The following is a 16,601-nucleotide window of genomic DNA, read 5'->3' as shown; positions in this document are numbered from 1 at the left end:
AGACATATACTTTTTATGCAGTTCCAACTAAGTCAGCAGTATTTGTAACACGAATTAAATAAATATGGTCGCCTCCTTCAGCACTCATATTTCAAAATATCCTAACAAGAATAATATTTTCTAGGTCAGTGTCATCCTTGATAATGATATTCAACCAACAGGTTAAATTGTACAGTTTAAAAATAACTGAAATAATAAAATTCTCATTAAAAAATTATGTTTATCATTATATATTTGTCATAGCAACACTAAAAATAATTTAAAATATATATCATCAATATACTGGATGTCGTTTTATGTTTCGTATAGAATAAAAATAAATAAATTATTCTCAATAATAAAAATTCTCAACCTTCACAAAAATTATTACCATATGCAGTGATTATTACCATATGCAGTAAAGAAAAATTAAACAATAAGGATTCGACAGTATTTTTTGTCAAAGTGGTGTAAAAAAAATACTGGACGTTTAATGAAAAAATATATTGGATATTTGTTAAAATCTCCAATTATTATTTTCTCGCCTCCACCACATACGGAGGTGTATAAAAAGTTGTTATTAAAAAAGCATAGTTTTATTTTAATAGTTTTATAGAAAAAATTACATATTATCGCCGGGTTCGGCGCCTCCATCATATATGGAGATGTGTAAGAAATTGTTACTTAATAAAAACCGGCGCCTCCACCACATATGTCACACCCCATTTTGTGGGTTATGACTAGGGGCATAGCAAATAATAAATACTTCAATTTAACTTAATAATCAATTTAATTAATCTACGAATAATACAATAATTATAAAACTAAATGTGTACTTACATATTATATTTATGGACGAACATCATCACTGGCTCGGGGGTAGTGTCAGGGTAGTGTAACGCCAATGCCGGAATCTCGACCGCGACCTTATCGAACTTACTATCGACTATCGACTGTCGACTGTCGACTGTCGACTGTCCCCCAACAGGTGACATTTTTGTATTTATTGGTTCGTTACGTCGAATCATCGAATCAGCATTATTGGTCTATCGGTGCGATGACCGGTGCGATGACCGCGTTAGTGCTGATTTGATGATTTTATAAATTCGTAGTATTGAAAGGAAATATTTTCGCAATTGCCAATTATGCTTATAACTTTGATTTTTAAAACTTTACTTTTGTTGCGTAAATGCCAATGAACTTTAATTATTTTATACTTCCTTTCAATCGAATTATTAATTTACGAAATATATTAATATTAAATATGTTATTTTATATATCGAATAATTCCATCCTTGACAATATACCTTCTTAGGTATATACTTTCTTAAGTATTTAAAATTCATTGAAATCTCGAGCTGCAACAAAAAATGGTTTTATTATAACTTTTACTTTCTTCAGAATCGTTTACCTCCTATTACTGCATTCTCCTTTGCAGTTCTTGCAGGACTCAACTTTTAATAATTGAGCAAACTGTTTTTTAAAAACTTATTTATTAATCAATTAAATTTTATAGTACAAAATAGATGTTAACTGCTCGAACACAGAGCTCTGACTAAGTGGGAATACACTGAAAATAAAGCAAGTGAACAATAATGCTTATGTTTGCTAAAAGAGTATTAAAGTCTTTTTAATATAGATTCAATGGAGAATGGTTGTATAAGACAGGCGATTGTACAAGGTAAGTCATGTTTTTTGCAGGAATACCGCATTGTTTCACATTGCATGTTACACTCAGACGAGACGTATCGAGTGACCTGCATGCCCCACTAAGGATTTTTTCGACCACAGTGGTACCCATTTTTCGTCAACCTCCATCCATCCCCAGCTAATTAGAGCAGGTAGATCATCTTGATATATTTGGTCAGCTCTACCCCAAATATGACCCCCCTTAATGTGTGTTCATGTAGAGCAGCTCGAGTTGGTGGTATAGACGTAAGTGGCCTATTTTCAGTTGCAAACAAGTGTTTCCTGGCCATAGTTATGTTATTAGTAGACTGAACATTATATAGGCGTACCACATATCTTCAAGTTCTTGAAGCACATTATGTTCTAACTTCTCGCGGGAGAAAGATATTGCATGGAATGCAGTTGTTGTATCTTCTGTCCAAGTTTTCCAAGCCGACCGTTTGCCCTTTGATGACAGAAAAGACACAGTGTCACATCCAGAGAAGGCATGAAAGCCGCGTAGGGCTTCCGATTTTCTGTCACCAAGAACTTCCACAATACAGTGAACAGGAATGTATCGCAAATTTTTTGAAGAGCTATAGAGCAACCAGAGGTTTTCTAGGCCTAGGCGTTTAAATTGAGGAAAAAAAAGATATAGCTAAAACCAAAATGTCAGTGTCAGCACAACGGATTAACACTGATTTGGCTCCGTTAATAATCATGTATTTAACGTGCATGATTATTCGTCCATCTGCTTCCTCCATCTGGACACAGGATACACCTTCTAAGTTAGTAAAACGGCCAGTTGATGACCTGCAGTTGTCGCCCACATTAGTTACTACATTATAGGAGTTACAATTCTCAATAATACTTTCCTGATTACTTACATACTTTTCAGACTTACACATAACCGTATCTTCTTGCTCATCTTTAACATTACGACTACTTCTTTTGTATAGATGTGCCAAACACTCTAGATGGTATTTGGCTTCTTGGGTTACCAAATCGCCTTCTACCAGTACGGCTAGAAGGCGCGTATCACCAAGAATTTTAGCAGAGTGCTCCACTTTTTTATAAATTGTCGCAGTAGCACACAAATGTAAAACATTTTTTTTATTACCTGTTTCAGTGCATATGAAACAAACATCTTTTTTACATTTACCAATGGTGTAGTTGATCTTGTTGCTCGAGCAGAATTATTTTCCCCCCTTTGTTGCGAAATAGATGCCTGAGATTGTTCTTGAGATTTACAGCAACATGCTGCCTCATTAGATTTAGATAATGAAGAGAGGAGTATGTCAAATTTTCGTGAAACGTATTTTAAGTTGCATGCTTTGTGCCACAGTGCTTTTTTTTTAGATTAATGTTTGCTCAATTTCTCTTTTCCCTTTAAGACAATTAATTTGCGTTCCAGAGGGAAGTACGTGATTGTAATTAGTTAAAAGTAGTAAATTAGGAGCTAAAGTACCATATCCTTTACTTCGAAGTGAAACAACTGGATTATGTGCAGGACAAACAGTTTTTCCACCACCAATCTGACAGATACAACATTTTTTCCAATCTATTAAGCTATCTAGGGGATGAGGTACTGCCACCGTTATTTTATTTTTATATTTTTTCATTTTTTTTTTCATGCTACAAAGAAGCAAATATTACATTAAAAACAAAAAAATAAAACCGAAGCCATACAATAATTAGTGTAGATACCTATTGTAATGAAAAATCTAATACTCACCGGCAAACGGTTTAATGATTAATATTTTGTTCCTTGCTCAACATAAATTATTATAATATATTAATTTATATTGCTTCTTTTGTTTATTCCACTATAAACAGTCAGTGGCGTCACTTAAAGCAGGTTAAAAATTATTAAAAGTATAAAAATTACGATATTGCGTTTATTTCTAGGGTAGGGATGATAAACATATCAGTTTAATTTTGTTTATTGATAATAATAATATTAATAACAATAATTAATAATTGAGTTATCAGTTTTTAGTTAAATATTATAAAAATATGTAACCAAATATTATACAATTGGCGTTGGCATTAAAATTTTGAATATTTTCAACCTTTTTTGTAAAAAAGGGGTAAAACAATCATCATAAGGGGTGAAATTTGGGGTGCTGCGACTCAAATCATTTAATATGGTCTAAATAACAACTCTGGCGAGTTTCATGCTTTTAACCCAATTTGCTACGTTTTACCCTATATTGAGGGTCTGCCGCATAGACTATGAGTCTAGATGTCAGCGAAGCAGTACGGATATCTCCTCTTTCCTCTTACAAGAGGAAAAACTTTTGTATTACATATTGCCATTTTTAGAAAAATGTATTCTTGATGAAAATGTTTTTTGTTCTAAATTGGATATTTATATTTTTTTATGCTTTTCCAAATTTTCATACCATTTTAGATAAAATTAAAAAAAAACATGAATATATGGTTGATTTTTTTAAGATAAGATAATCCGGATACTATAGATCTATCTCCAGTTATTATTAATATTATTACAATTAATCAGCAAAATCCAAATTAACTTGTAAAATCGTCGTGTGTAAACACGTGTAATAGAGAATCGAGATAAAGATAAGTAAAAAAACTGGATGTGTTAAAAAATAGGATTGTAGATAAAAAAATAGTTTAAATATTTTAATAAAATTTAAATTCAGCGATACAGATCTTCGGTACATCTTAATTGATAAGTATGACAGTGCTTAATTTAATACGCTACTTCACAAAATTTTGAACTCATCCTCTCTCAAAAATAATATATTAAATACACTGCACTGAAGACATTGCAACAAAGTTTCGTCGTATTGCATCTCAGGTCCTTTAGTCTGTTAAGTTAATATTAATTGCTTATATCGCAGGGTCAAAAATAAACCTTATTAGATGCCTAAAGACGTAATAAAGATGTTACAAAATTACGTTAATTTATGGTTAACTTAGAAAGGAACTACAATATAACAATTAGGGTTTAGAACCGGGAACTCTCGTTATCGAAAATACCGGGAATTCCCGTTTTTTCAGACAAAGAACCGGGACGCGAAATTATTAATTCCCGGTCCTTTCGGTAATTTCGGTTTCACCGGAAAGGACTACAACTTTTGATTTTTAAATAGCACCTTCGGTATTTTTTTACTTTATTCAATAGAAAATGACACTCTGAAACGACTACATACTATATGTCAATTTTTGACATAGTCACTCAAAAACAAATTCTATTTTAAATTTCAATCTAGAGTGCCATGGCTGTGTTAAAAACACTAACTTTTAATCAAAGAGCCTTGGAAAAATAGATTTGATCGTCCAACGTTTTTAGTGTCTTGTCCTGGCCGGTTAAAAGATGCCCAAATCGTATTTTTAATCATATCTCATTTTTTCAAATGGAACGAGGGTGGCTCATTAGCATATTTGAAAAAAGCATTTTTTTACGAATAATTTGATACCACACACTTGGTATTTTGAGTCAAATTGTCGTTATGAACCGCATGTTACAATTTCAAATAAACCATATGCCAAAATGTCAAAAGTTGATATATGATATGTCATTCGATTCAGAGTGTCATTTTCTATCGAATAAAGGAAAAAAATAACGAGGGTGCCATTTAAAAATCAAAAGTTGTAGTCATTTCCGGTGAAACCGGAAGTGACCGAAAACAATAATTGAATACGTCAATCAATCCCAATTTATGTCATATACTAACATACGTAAATATCGTTGTTTTATCTGAAAAAATAAAAAGTTATAGGGGTGAGCCACTTTTGAGACGCACCCGGTATAGTATAATGTTGCTTAATAGTATTCATTATATTTTTTTATGTCATGTTTTTATAGGGATTTGCATTTTTAATTGAAATTGATTTTTTTTTCAAATTTAGTTAAGTTGGATTATGTTGTTTGATGTTACCTATGTTTTTTTTCTTCGCTTCTTTTCATGTTAATTTTCTCATGACTGCATACTTAATAATTTGATATGATTTTCACCTAAAATTGTTACCTACCTCACACTGTTTACACACAACGGTAAAAATGATTTTAAACTTTTGCCTAGGTTTTTTGAAACACACCCCATTTATACAGGGTCGCTAATATGTAAGGGAACGGTCGATTATTAGGTAAAATATAAGAGGTGCTGCAAAAAGTTCAATATAAAATTTATAGATTTTTAAATGCCTGTTAGCGAGTAATAAATTTAAGTATACGGGGTCGGTCATAAAGTCATTACACATCAAAGTTATTTTTTTTAAATGGAACCTCCTGTATATTATTGCTACATTTCAATTCTTCCTTCAATTCTAAGAGATACACACAATGTACCTTAACCCAACCGTTTCCGAGTTATTGACTTTTGAAAATATCACTTAAACAATTTGATTTAATTAATTTCGATGTGTTCGGTTTCATTTAACGATGCCATTCTGCGGAAACTGTAATACTTAATAATATTTGACATTTGTTTTCAAGTTAGCATTTATAGATCTATAAAGAAAGATTATATGAAGTCTGGAAATTACAAAATTTTCGTTTAACATTTTATAATAAAACTTCATAATTCGTAAATGGTTGAATTTAGGTACATTATGTGTATTATGATTATTCCTTAAAATTGAAGGAAGAATTGAAATATACAATAATATATAGGGGGTTGCATTTTAAAAAAAAAATATATGCCACAAATTTATGACCCACCCTGTGTGCTTAAATTTACTGCTAGCTACTAGACACTTAAAAACCCTATAACTTTTGTATTATTTAACTTTTTGCGGTATCTTTCATATTTTACCTAATAATCGACCGTTCCCATACATATCAGCGACCCTGTATATTATCCAATTTATTTCATTTGGCGGATATACACTTTATATTATATTCTCATCGAAAAACTTGAAGAAGAAGTGTTCGGTTGTAACATTATTATCCGCATCGGATTACGACAATATATATTTTTATATTAATTGTTTATTATTATTTTCTTTTTCAGTTTTATTATTTTAGACTATTTGCAGTTTTGTTTATTATATGTATAACTAATCTTAAGAGTAAGCATGTTTCTTAATGCATAAATGGCTAAATTTCAGTTTGGAATGAATCATCTAAATGATTTTATAGGATAAATTATTTTTGATTATATCGCTTTTTAACATTTTTAATTAAATAAAACAATTTTTAATATGCTTCATTTTATTATTTACATAAAACGAAATAAATGTACATAGTTAACATCATTAATTATTGGAGAGATTGTTAGTATTTTGTTGGATCCAGGCGATGTAAGCAGCTGTGTCGACATAAACGGATGGGAATCCAGCGTTTCCACATGGACTGTATCCCCAGGAAACAACACCGACCACACGAGAGTTGACGACCAATGGGCCACCGCTGTCACCACTGCAGACAGCTTCGATGCTTGAAGCTGAACGGGTTGTCGTGCACACGTTAAGGGCAGATCTGAAGGGGTTGATGATTCCAGAAAGTTGTGCAATTACATTAGCACATTCTGTCAATAAAATGTTAGTATTAACTTATATTAAGTTTTAATTGATATTTACTTACGAGCTTTAGCCAAGATTGGAACGTTAACAAACTGAAGGTTGTTTGGGGCAGAGTTGGTTGGGGGTCCAAGGGATCCCCATCCGGAAACAACGGCAGTACCGCTAGGAACGGCCCCAGCAACTGGAAGTGCAATGGGTTGTACGTTGACTCCGTAGGTAAGGAGTGAGGCCAGACGGATCACGGAGATATCGTTAGCAGCAACAACGTTGCCTCTACAAAAAAATGGTTTAAGTTACTTTACCTGAAATAGTAAACAAGCTTGATTTTTCTTACCCTGGGTACGAAGCATGGTTAACATAATAAGAAACAGCTACGGTTTGTTGGTTGGCAATTCCAGTGTCGGTTTGCAACAAGATACCAGCGGTTACTCTGAATTGATTGGCGGCACGTTGTGTGCAGTGAGCAGCCGAAAGGACCCATCTAGAATATATACGATTAATTTTTAGAAGCATTAAAAGTGTAATAAATCTGTTACAATAAGAGAATATAAGACAGTGAAATTTGTTTGTCCTTTTGCTAGACAAATAAATAATAACTTCTGTGAGGTCTGTCGAAATTGTTTATTCTTTCACTATACATGCCCTACGATCGAAAAAAAAAACTCAGAATTGGTCCAAACCAAACCAAAAATTACAATCAGTTTAATCTATTTCACCTGAATATTAAAAATTTCTGAATTAATTCAAGCTATGTATAAATGTAATTCAAAGGAGGAAAAAAGAAACTGTGATTAATGAAAGAAAATACGATGAAAAGACAACAAAGATGAGCTTGTACAAAGATTGCTTGCTCAATCTATCCAACAATTGGCTACAACTTTCTTAAATATAACATTCCATCGTTAGACCAGAATAGTAGAACTGGTATAAGACTATTCAGTATAAATATTCTTATGAGCTACGTAAACCAGTCATAGTATAAATGACAAATAATCATAATAATGATAAATCAGAGAATATAACTCAAATATATAGTACCAAAATTCAATAGCTAATAGGCACAATAAAGAACTTAGGCCACAATTTCGATGTTGAGAATAAAATGTTTAGAAAAAAAAATATTTTTTTTTAAAAAATGTTTTTAAATAAATTATTTTTAAAAACATATAAATACTTTAATAGTTTCAAATTTGATCAAAAAAATTGTTTCAAAAATGATCATAATTGCGTTAGTGAAATCAATTGGATAATAAATTTAATTAATGCATGTTAAAACATTTTCACGGTATATTTTTTGTCTCTTTTGTAATACCAAAGTAATACAAAATAATTCTAGTTAGAGGCCCATTAAAAAAATAACTCTTTCCATTTTAAGATTATTTGATTTTTTGAGTTATAATGAGTTATAACTCATCATACTACTCAGGGCTTTAACAATGAAAGATCATACAGAACAAGACAAGAATCATCATACAGTCTCAGGCAGTGGCGGCTCGTGACCTTTGTGACTGGGTAGGCGACAAAATTTTAGTTGCCGTCTATTTACCCCCCCCCCCCTAATTTACATAATATCCTAACCCAGTTTGTAAATATATGTTATCTCTGGGTTGTGAAACTATAAACATAGCTCAAGAATATTTAGGACAAAACTAAAGCAAAAATAACAGTATTCAACGTAATCACATAATGTACAAGTATATCTATGTTTTTTTATCTATTACTATGGAGTCATTATGTAGTACACCATAGAATTTTATTTTATTTATATTTATTTACGCAAACTTAAAAATTGGTAGTATTGAGAGAAAGAATAATTATGTTTTATACATTAAATTGATGAGTCGGTCTCTTAATAAAGAAAAGTTATTTATTATTATATCAGTAAATCATCAGATTGTTAAAGAGCTGTGAAAAGATCTTTTTAGATTGAAAGTAAGGCAAGTGACGATAAACGTTTATTTTTCATGAAATCTCTGCTATAAATTTTAATGCATTTCAAACATGAAAAATGTCTCTCAACCTAAGTACTTGTAAATGGTGTAGTAACAATAAAAAAAACAATTTGATAGCCTCTGGAAATATATTTCCATTATTATTCTCCTTAAATTATTATATAATCGAAATTTTCATATCTATTATTAATACCTGCAATTTATTCATTAATTTACGTTGGTCAATAAGATTTTTTGTTTGTTAAATCACTATTAAATGCTTTGGAAATTATCAATATAACAAGTTTGTTAAATCAAATAATTTTGAATAATCTCGGATAAGCCCGAAAAATGTTTCCAATTTGCTTTAAACGTTTTTTGAATTTTCATATAAAAGTTTTAAATGCTACGTATAATGAATCATATGAAATATCCCCTTAATGAAATGTGACATATCCGTGATATATCCCCTTATGAAATATCGGAAATATCCCCTTAACTTCTAAGCCTACCGAGCCTCAACGACTTCATGCGAAGGCGACCGGAGATTTCGCCTAAGCCCCGCCTTAATACTATACAACTCCGACTTACATCGCGTCGCTACCGCACGATGAGTTAGACAGTGACAGAAGACTGCCGTACGTCGTGCATCAACCCTGATAGTAAGCGATGCAGAAATCGCCGAACAAAGGCACCCCAACGGTCAAAATTATTTTGTTTCCTAACGCAGTGGCACAGTCAGCGTATGCCAGCGATAGTGAATATTTTAAAATACAAGACCATAAATATTAAAATAATATTGATTATTAAAACACGCTTCCTTGTATTAACAGTATTTTTATGTATTGGCAACATTAATAGTAAATAATGTAATGTAATAAACCGCTTAAATTCTGCCAAAATTTTAGGGTAGGCGCCGCCTACCTTGCCTACCCTGACCAGCCGCCACTGGTCTCAGGGCTTTAACAAAAGCCAGGATCTGAGACGACTCCGCGGAGGCCAGCTCTCCATCTCCGAGATCAGCCATACTAAAACTTATGGCACGAACGGTTTTCGTTTTTGACGCACTCAGTGATGAGATGTTCTGATGTTTCCCTATTTTCCCCACAGAATCTGCATTCCCCGTTGTTTCTCAGTTTCAATGTACTGAAGTGTTCGTTTAGAAGACAGTATCCTGTTAAAAAACCCGTGACAATCCGAACATTGTTCTTACTTAAATCAAGGAAAATATATTTTTTTCGAGATGGACTTCTAGAAGCATTTTTGGAGGATAGTGTAAGTACTGAGGGAAAAAATAGACTTTTTTTGCTGTCGATACTACACTTCTTACAAAAGACGTCTAAGAAATGTCCCAAATTATCGTCGATGGACAAAAATAAAGATTTCTATTTCGTCTAAATAGCCAAAAGACAATATTAAATGAAAAAACCGGAATAGATCACATCAATGGAGTCAGCGACGTCTAACATACACTATGTACAAATTGTAGCGAAATTATTTATATAGGATCTCAGTGAATATCAATAGTTCATCTGCTGATATTATTAAAATAATAAAAAATCGTCAGTGTGTAAAATCCTCAAAACTTTTGTGTTTTTAATTGCACATTTTGGAGCAGCATGAACTTTGAGCATACTATATGAAGAGTTCAAAATATCCAATCTGTAGCATCCCCTGGACTGCGTATAGAAATCAATACTAAAAGAATTATATATTAACAAAAATTGTCCATCATGGTAACACAACGAAAACTTAAGTTCTTTGAAAACCTGAGTAGTAATAGTAGATGTTTAAGAGGAGGGTTAATCACCGCGACCTTACCTTAAATCTATTGTGTGTTTCCCTTTCTTGAGTTATAACGAGTTATAACTCGTCATACAGTCTCAGGACTTTGACAAAAGCCAGTATCTGAGACGGCTTCACAGAGGCCAGCTTTCTATCTTCGACATCAGCCATACCAAAGTTTATGGCACGAACGGTTGTCGTCTCGGCGCACTGAATAACAAGGTGTTCTGGTGTTTCCCCATTTTCCCTACAGAATCTGAATTTGCCATTGTTTCTCAGCTTCAATCTACTGAGGTATTCGTTGAGGTGTTGGTTGAGACTCGAAGATTGTTTTACTTAAATCAACAAAAATCTTTGTTTTCTTCTCGATCGTAAGTTCTGAGAAACTTTTTCGATTGTTTTAGATCATTGGAGGATTCCCATTCCAGGTTACGGGTGGAGTCTTTTGGGTTCTTGAAAGGGTTCTTGTTGGTTTGGGTTGTTTCGCTTTAAGTTAGTTTCCGCTTGGAAAGCAGAACGGTTCTGGTAGTGGAGTGTTCGCTACTTTTCTAGCTAGATCGTTTGCTTTTTCATTGCCCATCTTGGACTTTATTTTCTTTGCCTAATTTGTTCAGCTTCTCTAGGCATTCTTTGACCAACTTCGGATTTGTGGTTACTGAGTTGATCGCGCTTAGTGCTGCTTGACTATCGGATAAGATGGCAATTTCCTGTTTTCCATAATTCCTATCTAAGAGAAATTGTACACATCTTTCGACAGCGTAGATTTCTGCCTGGACAATGCTAAGGCAGCTGACCATTGGATTGGAGTATTTAGTTTTCGGCTCAAATACTCCTATCTCTGTCCCTGCTTTGGTTTTGGAAGCATCAGTATACCACGTTATGGTATGGTATTTTACATGCTGACCGAACGTTTCTCTTTCAATCCTTTTTATTGCTCAATACTACAGGGAACGTGAGTAAGAAGAAGATAATTTAGATGCTCGTTGTAACAGCAGCAAGATGGCTAGACTAAGAGGACGTTCTCAAAAACTTCAACATGACCAGGTGAAACAATTTACAAAAACATCGCTGCCGAAAAATATTAAATGTGTTGTAAATATAAGCAACTAGAAAGACATTTTCATGACACTTTTTTTCAAGACTACAGATACGATACTTTTATATTTTTGGTTCAAGTAGGAAGACGTATATTTATCCACATCTAGTAGACAACTCTTCAAAAATACATCAGCAATTAAACATTTTGTATTACCTTTGACTGAGAATGGATCCTCCACAAATGTGGAAAAGGCTAGTTCCAGAAACAACACGTAGGGAAATTTGGTAAGGGAATTGGTTTCTGACGGCGTTCGAACCAGCAACTATTTTCAAGTCGGAACTGTTTGAGTACTCCCTGGGTATCGTTGGGTATAACTCTGGCTGGATGTAACCATCAGCTAAAAAAAGAAGGCCGATATAGTGTACGAAATAAAATAAATATTTTTATGTATGATTTTCTTTTGTAATAGTAATATGATATCCAAATATACAAGGAGAATGTTAAATAAGTGCAAATATTTTCGGGGTGGTCTATGTCGACCCCAGAAAAACGTCTATGAAGTTTTTTTCTAAAAAAATGTTGAAAATCGTGCATTTTCTGTTAAATTTTCCTGTATATTTTAGAACTGCCTGAACACCGCAAATTTTCCCACGGTATAATTTCTTAATCTCTGTTACCATGGTTACGATACTAAAAGGGATGCATATACAGAAAAAAAAACGGTGGCTCTCAATTATTTTTTGAATAAATTCATATTTTTTAAATTTTCAAATTTGAATAACTCGGTTATTTTTTACTTAACGGCAAAGAGAAAATATATTTCGGAGATACATGGTCTAGTTTTTTTTTCAAATAGTTTCTCAACTAACGTGAATATTTGTATGAAAATTGGTGTCTGGGTATTTTTTAACATGAGAAATTTTATTACATGTTTTTGACTGTTTTGAAGAATAATAACTTTTTTTTGTTTGTACCTGTATAAAACTACTGAGTGAAATAGTTTTTAATACATTTCCGTCATTTTTTACGTAAAATGGATTTCTTGGTAAAAATGGTGGTAAGCAATTCTCAAGATATTTGGAATGGAAAATCTCAATACATGTCATTGTTATTGACAAAAAACAAACATTACGTCAGTGAAACGTGATAACCTGCTAACTCCATTTTTTACGTTAATAAGTTTTTTTATACCATTAGAAAGAGTATTGTATTTTATACCATTAGAAAGAGTATACCATTAGAAAGAGTATAATTTCTCACCCTGTATAGAAATCAGGGAACTACCCTAATGCAAGGTAAACCAATGCAATGCAAATTCCATAATGCAAAGCGAAAGCAAATATTGTTAAGAATAATAATTATTCTTAATTCTCATTAATTATTAATGAATATAAAGGGTCCCCCTAATAGTTATCTATATAATATGGCCAGTTCGACCCTGCGTCGATCTGTTCTGTAATACGGGGTATCCGTAAAGGGTACGGGGAAAAACGAAATTCTCTATATACAAGCAATTCATCGGCGTGCTATAAATAGTTTAAATAACATTACTTACGTGTACAAGAATTTCCATAATACCTAATCAGTTTTATTTTTTTCAACGTATTTTCACGTAAATGATACATAATTTTTATAAAAATTAAAAAAATAAGGAGCAAAGTAATAAAAATTTAATAAAATCACGCACTGTCTTCCAAGCTCGGTCTACTACCGTTGTATAAAAATTAAGATAAGCATGGAAGGATTCTACCATATCTTCTAAGAATTATAAGTTTAATTTTTAAATTATTTTCATATTCATTAAGTCCAAAATTCTGCTACTTCAGTTCTTTAAAAATGCAAAAAATTTTAAAATTTTCATTAAAAATTTATTCGTTTTTGGACTTGTATGTTTTGTTTCTAGACCGATGATATTATAAATATATGGTTATGAATATCATATTTTTTAAATTTAATTGATTATTTATAAATCTGTTCGGGTAATATTCATTTCCACTTTCAAAATTTCAAACAATAAAGGTTGCTATCTCCAGAAGTATATTTTTATTTCTTATTTCTGCAAGACGAATATCTGCTATCTCCCTATTGTGTCGGAAAAAAATGACGTAACACGAAATATTGAGTTTTATTGTTCCCCAGCCAATCAAATTCTTATCTCTTTATAATATTAACGCATCAAAATACTTCCCACATGTGTACATATTTTTTGTACCGTTTTTTTGCTCTCCTGTAAAATTAGGAATAATGGAGTTAGCAGTTTATCACGTTTCACCGACGATTAGTTATTTGACTGCTTCGATTACGTGGGAAAACATTTCCTTATATTTTTTATTTTTATTTACAATCAACAATAAATTTTCTTTCTTTTGTAATTTTCTACTTTTCCGCCATTTGTTTATACAAAAGTCTTTGTTTATTATACCGAAAATTCCACGATTTCGCTAAATAATACAGCGCAATATTATCCATAGACCGTTCAATAAAAAAATATGGTTCAATAAAATTTAAATTCGTTCAGTCTTTAGTACTAAACCGAGATAGTCAATAATATTATGCAATTTGTAATATTGTTCAATAGTATTAGCCGTCTAGAGAAACTTCTATAGCGTTTTTCTTATCAACACGAAAAGAAAATTTGTATATATGATCATTTTTTTTTTAATTAGCTTATTGTATGACAAGATTATTTCATTTATAAAAAGAATAAGAGTAAATATATCTTACCCAAAGCTGCTACTACAACAGCTGCCAGTACTAGAAGAACCTTCATATTTGCTAACGCTAATGTTAGTGTACTTTATCCATTGAGGAGATGCGTTTTTATATAAATAAACCTATCGTCTTATCAATTAATGGTCGTTAAAAAGAATATTAGATTTAACCCCCACTCAGCCTATGAATGCGTCGCCTATATACACTGTAAAAAATCATAAATTGGCTAATAAAGGTGTATTTAATGAATTTTTGTTATATAGAAATAAATCATAATTATTTACTTTGTATAAATTAATGCTTATTTTTAGAAATGTATTTCTTTTATGACCAGATGTAATAAAAATATATCTCTAATTAAAGCATATTTTAATAGCCCCCCATACACCAGAAGATTTGGCCTGCCGATTTGGCCTGCGGGCTGAATCTGCGGATAAAAACTGTATGTTTTTATGTAATAAAAATATACCTACATTTGGGCCGCAACAGACTTGAACTGCCACAAACTTGGTCGGCCACAAAAACACAAAGTTATTTATTGGAATAAAATATTAACAGTTGAGGATTGGAATCTTTGGTGTACATCGCAGCGCACACACAACAGCAAAATAAAACACTAATTTAGCACAATACACCAAAACACTTATCTAATAATTAGGTAATTAGATATATTTTATTCCAATATACGACTCAATATTTACTTGATTTAAATTTTCTTGAAACAAACTACATTAGAATATATTGGACTCCATTTTTGTCTAAATCATATATTTTGTTTTTTCAGTGTAAATAAAAAAATCGAAAAATCGAATCGACTTTTTCTTTCGAAACTGATAACTTTTAATTCATTATATCAAATTTTAAATAATATTATTATTGGTAGGTAATTTTGCTGCTATTATTAGAAGCAAAATGTAACTTACATTATCTGATCTAAAAATACGTATATCATACTCTTTTAAATTAAATTTTTTTAGCTGACAAATCTTATAGTTTTTTAGTTATATATAGTGTGTTTGGAATATAATAGTATCTTGATAATAGAGTAATATATCTATTAAAGTTATATATAGTGAAAAATATTATAGAAGTGCTTATCATAGGAGAATAGGATTATAAATACTAGGTAGGAAATGCAATCCCGCAAATGCTGGATCCCGCAAATGCGGGATCCCTCTGTGATTCCGCGGGATCAAATTTGCGGGATTTACCGTGCGGGATCTGCGGGATCGACACCAGGGGCTTACTCTTCCGGATTGGCCATTTAAAATAAGTGAAACAAACAGGTTAGTTATTAGATTTCTTTCTGTGCGTAAGTGAAGAAAAGCGTTTAATTAGTACTTGTGGACAATTTCGTCAAATAAACTGCCGGACATAATTATCGGAACAAGCAAATTTTTAGGGTAAATTTAAAGTATCTCTAAATATCTCTTGAACTAAAAAAAATTTTGGGATGCGGTTTGGACCAGGTTTTAGATGCTATCTATGGTGATTAAGATACTATGTGATTTTCGAAAATATATTTAGCGAATTCTCGTATACAGGGTGTTTTATAAGAGTGTGAAAATTTGGTGAAGTATCTTTTTTACCGCAAATTTACAGAGTGTATCTAAAAGCAGATAACTAACACAAATTGAAAAGAAAACCTTCAACATCAGAATAATATTCTTATTTACAAAATAAGTAGATAAATTATAATAAAATTTAAGTTCATTTAATATTAAATATATTTTTTGAACACACTGTATACATCGGTCCAAATTTTTGTTCAGCTAGTTTAAGATACACACTATATCAGTATATTGTGGGCCTATGCAAAATGTACAATGCCTTTTGTACCATTTAGGACCAAATGTATGACTATAAATGCATATTTTTCGAAAAAACTCGTATTTTCCTTAAAACGAAAAATTAAAAAAAAACACCAAATTGTTTTTTCTAATTTCAATACAGATTAGTAGTACATAGTTAAAATTTCGATTTTTCAAAAA

General features: G+C 31.7%; 2 protein-coding genes across 2 annotated transcripts in view; one reads left to right on the top strand and one right to left on the bottom strand.

Annotated features, from left to right (window-relative positions):
• LOC115877859 overlaps window positions 1–16,601 on the top strand; it is a 61,862-nt gene that overhangs the window by 41,338 nt on the left and 3,923 nt on the right. The window lies entirely within an intron of this gene.
• LOC115877855 (trypsin alpha-3-like) lies at window positions 6,815–14,749 on the bottom strand. The gene is made up of 5 exons (XM_030894197.1): window positions 14,623–14,749; window positions 12,112–12,295; window positions 7,478–7,624; window positions 7,205–7,416; window positions 6,815–7,148 (listed from the first exon to the last, which is right to left on the bottom strand). Exons 1-5 carry the CDS (start codon window positions 14,666–14,668, stop codon window positions 6,877–6,879), a joined length of 861 nt encoding a protein of 286 aa, XP_030750057.1. The 5' UTR covers window positions 14,669–14,749; the 3' UTR covers window positions 6,815–6,876.

Source organism: Sitophilus oryzae, unplaced genomic scaffold, assembly GCF_002938485.1.
Source record: "Sitophilus oryzae breed Bouriz unplaced genomic scaffold, Soryzae_2.0 scaffold_1499_pilon_pilon, whole genome shotgun sequence".
Lineage (NCBI taxonomy): Eukaryota > Metazoa > Arthropoda > Insecta > Coleoptera > Curculionidae > Sitophilus > Sitophilus oryzae.
Note: the sequence above shows the minus strand (reverse complement) of the source record. Positions and strands in the feature narration are given on the sequence as shown.